Source organism: Rousettus aegyptiacus, unplaced genomic scaffold (genome assembly GCF_014176215.1).
Source record: "Rousettus aegyptiacus isolate mRouAeg1 unplaced genomic scaffold, mRouAeg1.p scaffold_m13_p_5, whole genome shotgun sequence".
NCBI classification, from domain to species: Eukaryota; Metazoa; Chordata; class Mammalia; order Chiroptera; family Pteropodidae; genus Rousettus; species Rousettus aegyptiacus.
The window spans coordinates 3342885-3360011 of record NW_023416308.1 but is presented as its reverse complement, the minus strand read 5'-3'; the positions used below and the strand labels follow the sequence as shown (position 1 = coordinate 3360011).

Here is a 17127-nt window from a genome sequence, read left to right as displayed (position 1 = left end):
ACTTACCTAAGATTCCCATATCATATCTTCCATTTTTTTTGGCATTTTGAACAACTGCAGTAAGTGTGTCTGCAAAATACTGAAACAGTGCGTTCTGCTGATGCACCTCCATGCCCAAAATTCTATTCAAGAATTTCCCTATGTTGTTATAATCTGCAATGACAAGAACATATGAAAAATTTAATGCATTTGAATGGCAATTAAACACGCACGCATGTAATAAGCTTAGTCCAAGTCTCTCTCTCTCCTCTGGCCTTCCGTCACGACTCCTGCACTACTTGTGACGCAGCTACAACCTGACCGTTTCTACCTAAAGCAATCACCACAACCACAGCACATGCGCGTAGGCCGTGTTTGCCAAATTGAATTTTTGCACCAACTTCACTTACTAAGAGTGAACACACAATTTAACACATAGGAATGTTTGTTCTCCAATATTATTTTTTAAAATTTTATTAAACTTATTGGAGTGGCACTGGATGATGAAATTATATAGGTTTAAGTGTACGATGCTAAATACATCATCTGTACATCACGCTGTGTTCACCGCCCACACTCAAGTAACCTTTCGTCACCCTGTATTTGACCAACACCAACTCTTAACTAGTAGAGCTGTGAGGGCTGCGAGCCAGTGACGCTTTGTGCCACTGTGGCCACCGGAACGCCTGGGAGCTCTGGGAGACAGCCCGTCTAAGCTCCGGCCCCAGTCCAGCGCATTTTAGAAAGCGCGACAGCTGATCACGTGTGCAGTCCGGGGTGGGAACTGCTGCTGTGTGGACAGGTCGGGGATCTGTCTGATCTCTGAGATCGATCCCTTTTGCATAACCACAGCAAGGAAAAGCCACCCGGCGTGCTTTGTGGGCAGGCAGTAACAGGAGACTGAGACTTCCGGACTTGTCCCCTTCACGCAGACAAGCACAAGCCGCAGAACGGGCTCTAACGATGCAGCGCCGCTCTGTGCATGCAAACCAGCACCGTCACCTTTGTCCAGGGTAAGGATTCCCGAGCGGTCTTCCACGCTGATCAGGCCGACTCCTATGAGCCCTTGCCGGACATCTGCGGGAGAGAGAGTTTATAAAAAAACCTCAGGGCTTGATGAGCTGTTACCCGACTGATCAAATTAGATCAACTTCTAACTTTCAGACACTGTGTATCGTCCATACTTCCTATCGACTGAATTCAATGGAACCCGCAGTCCCCAAAGGTCTTGAGGCCCTCTGAAACGCCACAGTACTCAAGCCTCAACACTGTTAGTTCATGAAAATATCTTATCTTTCCAACGACATCTCTGGCAGTGGAGGCCAGTTATCCCCACAAAATCTATACAATTTTGAACATGCAGCAGAATAATGCTACCTTTAATAATAGTATAAATAATGATATAACATTTTTTCCTAAACCTTACTTGTCGGTATCGATAAGGTGATACACAACAAAAGCAAATACGACAGCGTATTCTGAATTGTGTTACTAGGAGGGCAGTTTGTGGAGCCAGTAAAAGTCCCGGGGACCAGGGTCAAACTCAGCCTTACAGAACGAGAGAGTGAGAGAAAAGGGTCAACAGGAAGCACGACGATATCCTAGGTACACATTCATTTCATCGGCCAACACGCTGCTACCTGCTCAAAACTGTGCAGCTTCTGTGGGTGACAACTATGTGGCCAAAGATCTCTACTGCAATAACTCCTCCTTTGGGGACCCATCCGACAGGTGGGTGGGCGGGGGGATTACCTGTATAAATTCAGCACTACTAGTAATGACAGAAAAAGGGAGAACCAACCAAATATCAATGAGGGAATGACTGAGCAGCTGTTCGTAAGCTAGCGACAGAATGCTACGCGGCTATTAAAAACGTGTCAGTGATACAGCCGCCGACTTGTAAGGGAGTCTGTGATGTACTGAGAAAAGTACACGGCAAGTAACATTACTGACATGTGAAGGAAAAGCTCTGTGTCTAGACGAACACAGAGAAAAGATGCTGGAAGCTGCCCAGGTTCAGGTTGTTAACATCTGTGACCTCGGCGGGCGGAAGTTAAAGGGAGGGGACTGGCTCTTCATTACGCACTTTTAGATTCATTACTTAAGATGACTGACATGCACTTTCAAAAATTTAGGAATAAATTGGGAAGTTGTTTTTGCCACTACTTCCAATGACCAAAAAAAAAAGCAACACCAGAGATGGAGACAGAGAGAGAGAAAGACAGAGAGACAGAGACAGAGACAGAGAGAGAGAGAGAGAGAGAGAGAGAGAGAGGGAAGGAGGGAGGGGGAGGGAGGGAGAAAGGGAGAGAGGGAGAAAGAAAGGAGGGAGGAACAGGGCCAAGGCTTTGTTTTTGTTGTTGGTGGTAAATGCCCTCAGTGATGCTAAGCACCCTGCCAGGCATGTCAACATGGACTGCCACCAACTAAACGACTGGGAAGGACTTCCTAGTGAGAAATGCTAACTCAACAACGATATTTCAAATATCTGACATCTACTTATTTCCCAAAATATTTTCATAGTTTCCTGAGCTACTAAAATCACCTAGACTACTTACAGTTATGGGGTAAAGTATACTCTACAGATTTGCAGGATAGGTCAAAAAATTTCCATACTACTACCTAGAACTTCCTTTTTTTAACGTGGAAATTTCCAAACGCATACAAATGTAAAAAGTATTCTATAATCATACGGGTGCTCATAACCCAGTTTTAACGACTGTTAACACACGGCTAATTTTGTTGCACTTACACCCCTGCCGACCTCCACAGGTTTTTACCTAGGTACTTTAACTTCAAAATTAAATTTTAAAAGCTATTTGGCATAGCGATCTTAATCTAACAAAACCATTGTCCTCTATTAATCCAGTAATAACACGTAATAAGCTGTCAAGAGCAAAAGCACTTGATTTGAATGAAATTTAATAAACCTAATGCTTTATCATAATTGGTCAACTTAGGTGTCTGAGAACCTTCAATTTCTAACTTTTGAGCAATTTATGTCCAAAGAAGTCTAAAAACAACAATGCACGTCACAACAGGCTTTAGTACCTCCTGTTGGTACTCACTTCCCTCTGTTACGCTTATTTTAAAAAATTACCTTTAAAGAATTCTCCAGGGTAGTCTGGAGGTGGCGATACCATAGGAGAATCTAAGTTTACAATAGATTTCATGACAATTTCTAAAGCATTTCTTCCATACTGTAATAAAAATGACAACAATTAACCAGTTTCAGTATTTGAATGCTCTTCAATCACATGACCCATTGAGTTCTATAAACATTTACTGTACCAAAGATTCAAAAATAGCATGACTAAATTGTCTTTGTATGTATTTTATATCGCCCAGTATCTAGTTCACACCTTTACACACAGCAGGCATTCCATTAAAAAATAACTTCCTTTACTTCTGGGGTATCACACTTGATTCACTCACAAGTATAAATTATATTTTTCCCAAAAGGAACAAGAGAATGACTGCACTGCAGAGTTGATCACTAAAGATCTAACTGGTATGTGGAAGCCTGTCTTACAGGAAACAATGGTTTTACAACAAAACCATAAGAGGCAGTTTTAAAGGTTTAAACTGTAACCGCTTTCACTTTTGTTCACGACAGACACCACGAGTTCGCGGGGCGACTGGAAGCGGAAACGCACCTTATTATCGAAGTTGAACCTGCTCAGATCTCTAGATTCCGTCGCTCGTCTATCGCCATGTGTCAGTGCCCCCTATCAAAACATAAAATTTCCAGTCAGGGAACGGAAGGCAGATAACACATACCTTCTTTTACATGCATCTATACAACTCAAAAACTTACCAAACTCTCGAGTCTTTTGGCAACAATAGATGCAAATCTTTGTTCTCCTGCCAATTCAGAAATCAGGAAGACATATTCGGGAGCAGTAACTTGGTTTGATCTATGAGTCCGTCCTGAAACGACATCAGAAACAAATTGGGTTGTGTTCACTACATACAGAGTATTCTGAGATCTGTTCCTAGCATTCAACACTAAGCTGGTTTCCAGAAACCCTCAAACAAGAGGAAAATTAAAGAATGTAAATATTACCATAACTCCCCGAAAGGTACGAAATCAAAACAATGACTTGAATGAACAACAGCCATATTCAGAACAATATCTCCCCTTACAAGGGAACAAAAACTGCCACGCAACTGTGAACGGATAAGCACGTGACTCCCGCCGCTCCGGTCTGGCTGACGACGATGTTGCTGATGCACACCTGCTCTGGATTCACCCAGAATTGTTTTTTAAAATTTCCAAATAACGGGGACATGAATAAGAAGAGAAGAGAGGAGCGATGTGCCCTTGGTTAAACCACCGAGGGTTGAAAAGAACCCCAAGTGGCAGGTGCTCTGACACGAACCGTCTACGTCCGAAGGTCCATAATGCAGACACCCCGATGAGCCCTGCCCTTGGATTTGATGCAATGAACCCCAGGAAATCCCACTGCAGATCTTTCACGTCTCCTAAAATAGGCACGAATTCATGACGTACTATTTTAAGGCATACGCAATACACAAACACCTCCAAAATCTACACACGTTGAGTTTTAAGCTGTCTGACGTTAAACACAGGTTCTGATGTGTACATATTTCCCCAGTGAAATTCAGTGTACAACTTACCGAATTGCTGAATCGCTCTATCGGCGCTCCATGGCAATTCCAAAGTCATGTGAACTCTTCGCCTTTGATTTTTAGCCCTCCGGTCTGCTTGTAATGAAATACCTGAGCTGGCAGCTTCTGAGATGATAGCGATGTTCTGTATAAAAAGTTAAGGGGGGGAAAGGTCATCTCTGCACAAAGCCAAGCAGGGTAGAAACCTATGGTCCTCAGGCAGACTACTGGGGGTCCACCGATGCCTATTCTCCCCTTCTTCCTAGGTTACAGAACCCCCAATTTTAGCCGGTGACATGGCTGTCCAGAATCAAGGCTGCATTCCCAGTGTCCCTGCAGCCAAGCGTGGGCACACTCTGGCCTGCAGGTTGTAGGTGATGTGACCAGCGTCTAGGTATTGTCCTTAGAAGTTGGAAACATGTCCTTCTCTTTTCTCCTCTGCTGGCTGGAATGTGGAAGTGTAATGGGTCGATGTGAAACGGCTGTCTCACGTGGAGGTAACCTGGGAGTGGAGGCCCGCACATTAAAGGAACACAGCAGAAGAGGCCTGCTATTCAAGGGGCCATGCCAGCCCTGGCCGTCCACGCATGGAACAAGTGTACATGGGAAAATAAACGCCCGCCTTGCTCAAGTCAATATGATTTTGGATCTCCTGTCACCTCCCAGCCAATCAGATTCCAACTAATACAATTCCTAACATGTATGGGCCTAAATTCATGAACTAAGTATATAAAATAACTGATATTACCTCTACCTACAATCTTTAAAATGTGTAACATGAGCTTTTCAATATATCTGAAAGACAACTTTGACAGTGGTAACTATCACCTATCTTCTAATTGCAAAACAGATAAATCCATTGAGATCTAATGCAAAATGGGGTAAAGAGATGAGATTTTATTCTACCCTTTTTAGATTAAGGGAGGTGGTTGCGTGGGGCTACGTACTTTTCAGCAATCTCATCAGCAAATACTTATCGCAATTCCACCTTGACAGAGGAAAAAGTGATCCAACAATCTCATAACTGATGAAGTTTACTTAACAGTAAGAGCCTACAGAAAGACACAGCCTCTGGAGACAACCAAGGTCTCTCCAGAGGTCAGATGCAAGTTCAATCCACCAGCTGTTCGGAGTAGACCATCCTAATGCAACAAGGCACAGCAACGACAGAAACAGCAAAACCAGAGCACACTAGTCATCTGGGCACACCTGACGTATTTCTAGGTTCAAAACTGAACTGGCCCTACCGTGTGACATTAGATATAGTGCCACTAAGATGACCATAGAGAACACAGCATTTTAGTATTCCGATTAAAGATTTCAAAAGCCTCCACAGCCATTAAGAGCCACATCTAGTTCTGTCCACAACATAAAAAACAATTATTACAATTTATGAGAAAATAAAACATGCAGAATGTTTAGTGATTATTTGCAATTATTAAAAATGTAGAACAACAACATTCAACATAATTTATTCTAAAGAAAAAAACCTAATAAAGATTAAACTAAATGTCTAAATGTATGGGGCGGTATTCTCACCATTAAACTGCATCCCAGAAAAACGTACCTTATCTCCATCCATAAACCTTTGTTTTTCCGTGATATTTAGTATTTCCACAGGGACGTCAAGTTCAGATCTTGACTCATAAGATATGCTTCCATCATCGTTGCTTACGACCCTCCCCTTGCGGCCAGTCATCTGCAAAGCCAAACAGTGTTGCTTGTAATTAAGGCACCTGACTCGGGTCCTTGGGACGACTCCATGAGAGTGTCTCAGTGTGAGACGAAGGGGATGAAGACGCCAACTGTACTGCGCAGCCGATGCTGCACCAGGCACTGTGGCAAAGAGAACATTGTGACACAGTCCCTGATTTTGAAAAGTTCCAATTCCAGTGGGAAAAGACGCATGGCGATGACCACAAAAAGCTACTGCTTGATGGTACGTTAACAGACAGATCGGTGTCTTGGGGGTGGACATTTCATACTGGCTCTAGGATGAGAGCTAGAGAACAGGGTTCTAAGACCTCAGGAGCAAATAAGATTATGTGACAATACCCAAAATATCACTCATTCTACAGGGTTGAACAAGTGACAAAAAATTACCGGGAGCGCCATGATCGAGTCATATTTACCTCGGCAACATTCTCAGGGCCACCAAGTTCATCAATAAGTTCATCCAGGGTATTAGGAGGGAGGTCTTCAGCTAATTTTTCTAGTTTATCCAGCAGGTCTTTCTTCATCTGCTGGGCCCTCTCCACGGCATCCTGACTTGTGATAAGGCTACTGTTACTGTTGGTGTTGCTGTTAGCTAGATAAAGTGCATTTGTTAAAAGTCAGTACAAAGTTTAAACACCTGTTTTGTTCAAAAGCACATTCCACAGACAAAGCAAGCTTCCACGGGGATACCTGGTGCGCTGTTAGGAGCAGGCGAAATAACTGGTGTAGAGGAAAAACTCGGCCGCTTTGATCCGAGACCTGATGCTAATAAGGCACTTTGAATAGAATCTGGATCTATACTTTTCTTTCTTTTTTTATCTTTGTTTTTCTTGTGGTCTTTTCTGATTAGCCAGGGATCTGAAAAGTTAAGGAAAGATTAAGTCAAATCATTTGTGTTAAAACAAGTACAGAAGCTTCAAAGGAAAACCTTGAATTTTTTTGTATTGTTAACTGATAACTTGTAAATGATCACCAACCACAGTGGTCCAGTTTATCCATACACCATGAGGCACAAGTTCATGGTTTGAGGTTAAAAATAACTGCACAAGACTGAGGTAGTCACCCCACATATATGAGCTGAACGGAAGGCAGACGAGCTTGGAGCCCTCCACCAAGCAAATCTAAACTCTGTGGGATGATTTGTCCTGTACTTCACAGGAAAAAAGGTTTTAATACAATATCCCATTTAAAATACAAAGCTGTAACTGTCTTTTTGTTGACGCTGAACATGGTCAGGAACTCACCGTCTTCATCATCCTCACTTGACTCGTCTCTAAATGGGTTGAAGTCGTCGTCATCCCCAGAACTCATGTTTTTAGAGCTCTCATAGTCGCTTTCTTCGTTATCAGAGGCATCAGACTCACTTCCACTGTCATCAGAACTGCTACCGGTAAGGCCACCTACTTTTCGTGCTTTTTTGGCTTCTCGAGTTATTTCTTCACCTACCCTCAAACCCCAAACAAGAGTCAGCCCAACACACTGTTATAAAACTCCAGGAAATTACACTCTCGTTCACAAGTTAATTCAAATGAAAACTGTACAAGAAAAGCATTTACTAAGTGTAAAAACAAATAAAATTCATGGACAAAGAATCTGGATAAATTTAAAACATAAAAAACCAGAAAATTCACAAACAAGCACTAACCTTTTGGACTCAGATAAGAAATCAGGTTATGTTCAATTATTCTTAAGAAGAAACTAGATACGTAAGTACAAACTCAAGATTGCCTCCAAGTGCTCAAGTATGAAAATAAATTCTGGACAACAGAGATAAAATGGAACCTCTGGCATCATCAAAATTTAGTTGTGTATCAGGTTGAGGTGAGGCCTCGTCATCATAGTTTTATAGAATATTTAAATACACAACACAGCTGACCCCTGAACAACACGGGTGTGAACTGTGCAGGTCCACTTTTACAAAGATTTTTTTTCCAATAAACACCGAAAATGTATTTTCTTTTCTGTACGATTTTAACATTTTCTTTCTCTACCTTAGTTCATGTAAGAATGTGGCATACCATACATGTAACATACAAAATTGTGTTAACTGTTTATGCTATCTGTAAGGCTTCCGGAAGCTCCAGAGTGGGCTATCAGTAGTTTGGGGGGGGGGGGGAGTCAAAAGTTGTACAGATTTTCAACTGTGTGAGGGGCCAGTACCCCTAAGCCCCGTGTTGTTCAAGGGTCAACTGTACTATAAGATAAACTGTACTGTAAGATAAATGATCTCTAATACTTCATTTTTAAAAGCCAAACAAGGTGCTGATCTGGATTAGTGAATACATTCAAAAAAGATACCTGGAACAAACCAATCAAAACTAAAAACATTAAAAAGTTCCCATATTTAAGATGGCACTGATTCTGAGACACACCATTACTAACTTGTCACTAAAATAAAAAATATTGCCAAACACACTAAAATAACCAACTCATTTTCAGGCACGTTAAAAATATTAAAAAATGTATTTCTTAGAATAAATGAAAGGGAGTTAAAGTGTCAGGCGTGGCATTTACAACACACAGCATTAAGTCTTCGTGCTATAAGAAGTTATCATCACCATGTAGACAGAGCCTGAGAAGGCAGCCTGAGAGTCCAGCAGCTTACCGAGCACAGCGCCATGGAAGGGCTCACACACCCACCTGCTGTGCGAATCTGAGGAAATTCCTCAACCTCTTAACCTTTCCGTGCCTTAGTTTCCTGTCTATAAAACTACAACACTAAGACCTGCTTTGGCATGGGTTCCTCGTATGGCCAGTGTGTACCAGTGCCCAGCACCAGCCAAACCGCTCAAGCCCTAATGTAAAATGGGGTTTCTCGTACATCCAAAACTACATGAGCAACAGTGAAAATATGCTCCCACTTGCCAATTCAAGGAAGGCAGTTAAATCCCAAAATATATCTGCTTCCACATGCTCAAGTTTATACGTCTGAATATCATTATAAGAAAATACCCACCTTTCCGCTTCTTTATTTTATTTTCTTTACAAGGACTATCTCTTGGTGAACTGTTGTTACTTGGAGCTGTCAAATCGATTCCCAGCAAACTATAGAGTTTTTTCCTGTCTGGAGCAGGGAAGTGTTTTTCAATAAGTGACTGCAACACTCCTCTGCAGGAGAGAGAGAGTGACAATGAGCCGTTCAATTTGCAAAATATTACATGAAGTCTTACTAAAGATACTTCTTAAAAATGGATATACTTTGTTTAATCTTATGAAACATTTATAATCAAGCTCAAATGAGTTTTAATATTCTAGGCCAAGGCTGCCTAAGTGCAATATAATGCAAGCTAAGTCAAAAAAAAATGCAATTTTTACTTTCTAGTAGCTACAATAAAACGTAAAAGAAAACTGAAGAAACTAATTTTAATATTCTATTTAACTCACTATATCGCTTCAATATATAATCAATTGATGAACTGTTTTACATATTTTTCCTAAGTCTCAGCCCATCTTAATTTGGACTGGCCATGTCACCTGCTCAGTAGCCACATGTGGCTAGTGGTACCATTGCAGACGGGGCATTACCAGACACACAAGTACAGAAGAACACAGATTAGCAGGAGCATGTTTTGCTTTTAAAAGCAGTTTTTATTTATATCCATCTTAAAAGGAGCAAAATAACCTTTGCCACCATACTGTCTCTTGGGCAAGAAACAGCATGGTGGCAAAGGTTATTCTGGTAATTCTACTACCACTCAGAATTGGCAGGTTAGGCAAAAAAAAAAAAAAAAAAAAAAAAGAAAGAAAAAGAAAAAAAGAAAGAAAAGAAAGAAAAACAATGCCTAAAATATTTTTTAAAACTTTAAAAAAATATTTCATGACTACTTGCATCAGAGCTTACGAAACTGGGGCAAACTATATTTATTGCTTATACGCTTACTGAAACTGTAATTTCAAAATACACAAAGGTGAAACTAAAACTGAAACTAAACCAAGCTGTCACAGATTTCCAAGATGTACAAGACAAACAAAAATCGAGCTCTTTCTGTAGTCCAAATACTGGGCATGATATTCTCAAAATGCTTAACATTTCAGCATTTTGGTTACTGTTTCCCATAGACACACACAGAATAACAAAAGCTAAGATCAGAAAAACTTTAAAAGATGACACAGGTCTATCAAAAATTTTGCCTCTATGGAATTCTAACATTTAAATTAATCTAAGTAAAAACACAAAACCAAAAACATTACTTGGCAGTTGAGACAAAATCATTCAATTCTCCCCCGCCCTCTTCCAAGGCTTCTAATGTTCTAGCTTCTCCTGTAGACTGCAGACCAATTACCACACACTGCAGAAAAAAGAAAACATATTAATTATAAATAGAAACATGCATGTGATTTAAGACATTTTAAATATTTAATAAAAAAGATTTCAAAAAAGAATGACCCATTACTGTACGTGTGTGCTCATTTTTAAAATCTACATACATTTGAGACATGCTATGTCTAAAAAATGTAGCTAGGAAACAGGATCATAGCAGCGGACACAACTGAAGCCCCTGCCTGAGCTCTCTGTGCTCTAAGAAGACATGTATCAGCAGAAAGAAAAACAAACCTTAAGGCAATACACATCCACATGTTATCAGTGGTTATACCTACGGATGACCAGATCATAGTCACGATTATTATTTTTAACACATTTTTGAGCTATCTAAATTCTTTGTAACCAGGCATTACCTTTATTACTTTAAAAAACATATTTTTTTTAAAGTCTTAACTACATTCATACTTTTACAACAATCATTTAGAAAGAGCAGGCTTTACAAGTAGAAAACCTCAACACCCAAAAGACTTTAAAGAATATATAACCAAAGGATCAGTCATTTAACACGCTGTCCAACTTACCTTTCCATTCTTGATTTCTTCCCGAGCCAGCTGCACGACCCTTTTAACTTTGGATGCTATGCACAAGTACTTGAAAAACCTCTGGTGAGCAGACCAGAACTGACCCCACATGGACTTCTTCATTCTTTGCTCGGCATCGATCAGATCTGCAGCTTGCTGAAATCGCTCTCTGGCAATGACCCACTGAAGACACACGATCGAAAGTTTAGGTATTTCGTCTTTTGGAGTGTAAACTACTTTTAAATGACTAATTCAATCAAAATAATGTTAAGCACATTTAATATTAACTTAATAAAGCACATTCAGTAAACCTGGGACTCTCTAAACATGTTCTTTAGGATGCTCACCTAGAGTTGTCCTAAAATTCTTATTAACTAATGCGGTCATTTTAGGAAATAGTTATGTTGTGATTTTTGGAACCGTGCAACTAAAATAAATAGCTGTTTTTTTTAAATAATAAATTAGCAAAGAGAAGGCTTGACATTTTAGGAAAATAAGGATCTGGTGATTTATCTGTTGTTTTATAACGGATAGACACTCTTGAGGTCTGACCTGCACAATGAACAAAAGTGACTAGCAAACGTTACCAGGTGCCTTAAAAATACTATGAATTAAGAAAAAAATCCTCACCAGCTTGACTGCTTTGTTATACATTTTTACATAGCTCTGAGAAAGAAGAACTTCCTCAATTTTGAAGGTCACTCCAGTAAAGCTCAGCTGTCGAGCAATGTACATTCCTCTAAGCTTCATATCCATAGCAACTATTTCCATGGCACCAACACCTCTGAATAAAATTAAAACACACAGTAACTATCATTAAATATAGTAGGGCGTTAACATGCGTGAAAGAAGTTTTAGGAATAATACATCTTTTAGATTGCTACCGAGAACAAACACGCATACTGTAAGCTGCATTACCTCCGTTCTACTGCTTGAATAAAATCACTGAATTCTCGAAATGGAGTTCCCTCACCCCATATTCCGAGACGGTTCATATAGGCCATGTTTCGTGGTTCAGAAGCACCTGAAAAACCCGGAATAAGTCATGCTATAACTGAAAAAATAACCTACGCATCTGTTTCTAAATAAATAACTACTCACCAGTGGCACTAGCATAGACAACTCTGGCTTTTGGCAATTTGTTCTGAAGCTCTAAAACTGCTAAGCCTGTCTTGGTTGGTTTTGAAGAACCAACAGGACATAAGTTTTTTGCTTTATGACATTCATCAAACACTATCTGTAAGAAATGAATTAAGGAACACATCTCATCGGCAGCACGTGTCCCCAATCTTTCAAGAAGTTAAACTTTTGTTTCCCGAGACTGTGATAAACCCCCAAGATTTCTGGAGCGGTGGCCCTTGGGTAAAATTCAAGATCATCAGGAAAAAAACGCTGATAATAAAACCTAGGCGTTAACTTTTTTTGCTAACGCCCACACACCTATCATCCTGCTTTGTCAAACCTTAACACTTTGCCATATTTGCTTCGGATCTTTCTTTTCCATGAAGATTACAAACATAAACGAAGCCCTCCTATGCCTCTCCTTGATTTTACCCCCGCACCCTCAAGTCTCAGAGGCACCACCGAATTCAGTATTTATCTTAACCGGGTATTTAATTCTTAATTAGAATGGAGAAAAGGATCCACTGCAGCAAGGATGTCCACCACCAGATAACTTTGGCAAATTTTGTTAGTAGCAGCACGACTAGTAAACAGCTTGATCAGCATTTCGAATACCGGTGCTCCCCATGCAGGATCGTAAGGTGTGTGCGAGCCAACAGGTGTAGAAATCACCAGGTCGGCAGTTTTCCCCCCTCAGTCGTCTCAGACACTTCACTAGGTAAATGTGCAACGTGAAGCCCCAGGAGGGAAGCACAGCGTTCGGCGTTCCCCACACCCAGCGCCATGCTCCTACACCAGGAACCTCAAACGCCACCCTCCTACGCGACAGCAACAAATAGAATCGACTTTCTGATCCCCACGGACGTTCTGTGTCATCGTTTAAGCTGTCGTCCCAGCAATTCATTTTTTTAATCTCAATATTCCTGTTTTCCAGAGGTTTACCCTTACGTTAACTATTGCATCACAAAAGACACAAAAATGTCTGCTACAAAGGATACCACTCCATCGAAGTCGTCGCCGCACCAATGCAGAAGCTGCTTTAACCTGGTTTTGTATTTCCCGCCGGACTGACTTTCGCCAATAAGGGAAGAATAGGTAGCAAAAATAACACCCTTTTTCACACTCCCATTGTGTTTGGAAGAAATTTTTCCATACTTAAACTAAAAAAGAAAAAAGAAAAATTTAGTAAACGTACATTTTTCCTCTCTGAAACACTTATCCCTCCCAGACTTCTACAGCAGGAAACCAACAGTCCCTGATGGGCTTTAGGGAAGTCAAGGACCTCCTAAGGTCACACACAAAATGTCCTGTACAGACACACACGAGGCAGGCACGCACATGTACACATACAATACAACTTTATGGTTCAAGGATCCAGTTTTCAAAGTCTCAAAAATGTCCATCACCAAAAAAATATCACAAATCAATCTCCCCTACAAAAATCACAATATCCATTCTACGAATATTCACTGTGTACTTATTATATGCAAAGCACTGTAATTGTTTTGAGGAAAATATAAAAATTACGATGAGTAATTATGTGCCCTTCTTCAATTACATTGACTCGGAATTCAAAAAGATTCTCGATGTCAGTTACGTGTTTTTTCTGAACAGTTAGTAGTCACTCGAGCCACAGTACTTGACCTGCCCACCCAAACAGCCCTGGTGTGCCAGGCGACACTGACCCAGCTCAGGAGTCACGTGGAAAAGACTGCTGCCTACTTCGTCTGAAAGGGCTAGAGGGAGGGAGGCCTGAGCTGGAAACAGGCTTGTCTATTCCACCCGTGGAACTCCAGCCACTGGAGCACAGCTGGAGGACAACCGAGATTTACTAAAAATGAGCATTAAGATTCTAATCACATTAAACTGTGCTGTAGACACCAAGGCGTGTTTTCTTCCACTTGACAGCTGTGTCTTAACGCAGACACAGGGCAGGTAGACAAGTCCACCGGATGTCTCTGAACCACAACGCGACAGGCTACGATGGGCACACCGCCTGTCCCCAGCTTGACGACACTGCTCCCTTATGGTTTTGTGAGTTTCACCCATGTAAAGTTACTTCAGAAACAAAGACAAAAACAACACTGAAGACTGGGAAAATAAACTCCGTGACAACAGAGACAACACCTATTTTTTGTCTGTCACTACATAACCCTACCTGTCACAGTATGTGACACACAGTAACCTGCAAAGCAACAATGGCTAGCACTCACTAGACTTTCTGTGACATAACTCATGTAACAGTCATAAGAAATAGAAACTTATTATTCTCATCTCGCAGATGAGTAAATATTTACTGAATGACCAACGGAACAAGAAACTTTCATACCTTATTTAATGAATGGACCAAAATGTTTTTTGCTCCAATATCCCTCAAATCTCTTTCGGCATCGTATTTTAAATCATTTGAAACACTAAACCTGCCACACACAACAAAAGAAAGAAAAAAGAAAAACACAAGTTAAATGCAAATTCCATCACTCGGGCAGTATTGAGGGATAAATAAAACTAGGCCTCGAGACTTCGAACACACACCGCCTCCTCCCTAAAGCCCAGGCCACACGCTAAGCAACCTCGGCACGAAGGCCTCGCAGCGGGTCTCCGACACTCACCACAGCGCTCTTTTTCTGCTCAACAAATAATTTTCGTAGATGACTCCTGCTATCGTCCTTCCTTTTCCTACACCAGCACCGTCGCCTATTAAGAAGCCAGCGCGGTCTCCATTGGGTAGGAAGGTTTCATGTTGCTGGGGGCGAAAAAAGGTGGCAATTAATCTTCTCCTTTCGCTAGTCAGGTGATGGGTCTTTCCTGTTGTTTTAGGTCTGTGCTAACATGACCTACGTTTATATACATGCTGCTCAGTTTGGCTTAGTACGCATACTTTCTTTGTATTTAACATACCTTCGATCTTGCTACCCTCCCCTGTACCGCGTGACTAAAATTCTAAGTTGACGAGCACTCTCCCATAGCTCTTTCGACACTGGCACAACCGAATACAAACTTTCACCTCACACGTAAACGTGAGGGATGGTCGGCTGTCTGGCTGTTACTTATTTTACAAAGACAGAGAATGACAAAAATCCTTGGAAAACAACTGGCCTAACGCTCACTCGCAGTTGGAAAGCCAGCACAGCACCTGCGCAGGAACGCCGCAGTTCACTCCGTCACGCCAAGGGTGCGGGCCTTCGCGGCTTTTCCAGCTTTCAGCCACTGGGTGAAAAAGCTGCAACAAACAGCTGTGCGTGCGTGCGTGCGTGCGTTTGTTCATTCTCACCTAACAGTTCTGTGGGACAGATCCCCAGCAACGAAATTTAGGTCAAAGGATGCGTGGATTTGTATTTTTAATACACATTCCTAACGATTCCAAAAGGTTACGACGTTTTGTCATTTACACTAGCAACGTACTCCCACATCCATGCTACCCCTGTTGAATTTTCTAACACATAAAACTTCTAGAAAAAGCACAATCTCAAGTCTTTCATGCAAGGAAAATTTCCCTTTCGACTAAAACAATTATATGGACTAAGACTGAAAGATAAAGCACACAGTTAGAAAATGCCACTGCTCACCTGGGCGGCATATGTGATCGCCTCAAGCTGTAACGCTGATAACCAGCCATTATCAATGGTCTCTTCAGAAATGGATGTTTTGTACCAAACATCAGGAGGAGTGACGCTGGATAAGGAACTAGTTTCCACTACGGCATCTGGGTGACGGAGGCCGATTTTCACTAAATGAAAATTTAAAAATATTTCATTTTAATTATTCTAGGTAATAACACTTCTAGTTTTATATTACATTATTCTCACGACAGAGAAAATGTAAGTAAATGAGTAACTAGAAACTCCAGGATTCTAGAAAAAGTCATCAACTGATGGTAATGTACTGTTTAGATCTGACTAGAATGATCTATTTAATCAACTACTTATGCTTTAGAGACTTGCTGATTAAAAAGATTCAGAAAAATACCCACTTAGTGCATACCACCAGATTCTCTAGTAGTAACAGAACATAATCCTAGATTCAATTTATCTGAATGAATCATTCACTTCAGTGAAAAAAGTTTGCAATATAATTTTATCTTGAAAGATATTGCAAAATAAATCTTAGCTATAAAATTAAACAGCAACCAATTTCCCAAAATGTATAATGTGAATATAATTTAACATAGCGGTCGGCAAACTTTTTCTATAAATGGTCTGACAGTAAATATCAGCTTTGTGGGGCATCTGGTCTCTTTTATAACTACTGAACACTGCTGTTGTAGCAGGGTAAAAAAGCAGCCATAGCCAATAAAACAATGCGCATTGCTGGGTTCCAATGAAACCTTATGTATAAGGACAGGCAGTGATCCAGATTCACTCTGCTTACCTCTGGTTTAAAGGGCCATCAATAAGCTTTCAATTTTTTTTTTTTTTTTGTGAAAACTATTATTGGAGGAAAGGACATAATATTTCAGATACCGCAATCTAAAGTTCATTTTAGAGTCCACATATGGTTGGTAAACAGAAATTTTTACATTAAGTGGTATTATGAGTGGCTTTTTACAGAAACCTGAAGTATATAAAAGACAATTTCCACCCATATATTTTTAAATCTCATTATCCCTATGTAATGAAAAAGTAAAAAATTTTATACAAAAGGTACGAATTATTAATTTCCATAGTCGTTATAGGAAAAAAGGCAGAAATGGTGTTAATGTAAACCAGTAAATTCAAACAGCACATCTTAAAATTCCCAGTTTTATGATTTTAGCTAAGTTGTATAAACTACGTAAATCTAAGACTATGTATTATATCTCTACAATTTTGTATGATTTTAAAATCATTGCTG

The 17127-nt window shown here is 40.5% G+C and overlaps 1 protein-coding gene across 5 annotated transcripts in view; it reads right to left on the bottom strand.

The window, feature by feature from the left end:
- The window catches only part of SBNO1 (strawberry notch homolog 1), a 42716-nt gene that overhangs the window by 9198 nt on the left and 16391 nt on the right, over positions 1–17127 (bottom strand). For all 5 annotated transcript variants that reach the window (XM_016153739.2, XM_016153741.2, XM_016153740.2 and 2 more), the window contains 20 exons: positions 15864–16024; positions 14907–15040; positions 14624–14714; positions 13293–13454; positions 12274–12409; positions 12091–12196; positions 11803–11956; positions 11173–11355; positions 10519–10616; positions 9284–9435; positions 7572–7769; positions 7018–7185; positions 6744–6919; positions 6179–6310; positions 4621–4756; positions 3797–3909; positions 3636–3707; positions 3080–3179; positions 982–1056; positions 7–153 (listed from right to left, as the gene is read on the bottom strand). In XM_016153739.2, the coding sequence (XP_016009225.1) occupies positions 7–153; positions 982–1056; positions 3080–3179; positions 3636–3707; positions 3797–3909; positions 4621–4756; positions 6179–6310; positions 6744–6919; positions 7018–7185; positions 7572–7769; positions 9284–9435; positions 10519–10616; positions 11173–11355; positions 11803–11956; positions 12091–12196; positions 12274–12409; positions 13293–13454; positions 14624–14714; positions 14907–15040; positions 15864–16024 (2694 nt within the window). The remainder of the gene's footprint in view (positions 1–6; positions 154–981; positions 1057–3079; positions 3180–3635; positions 3708–3796; positions 3910–4620; positions 4757–6178; positions 6311–6743; positions 6920–7017; positions 7186–7571; positions 7770–9283; positions 9436–10518; positions 10617–11172; positions 11356–11802; positions 11957–12090; positions 12197–12273; positions 12410–13292; positions 13455–14623; positions 14715–14906; positions 15041–15863; positions 16025–17127) is intronic.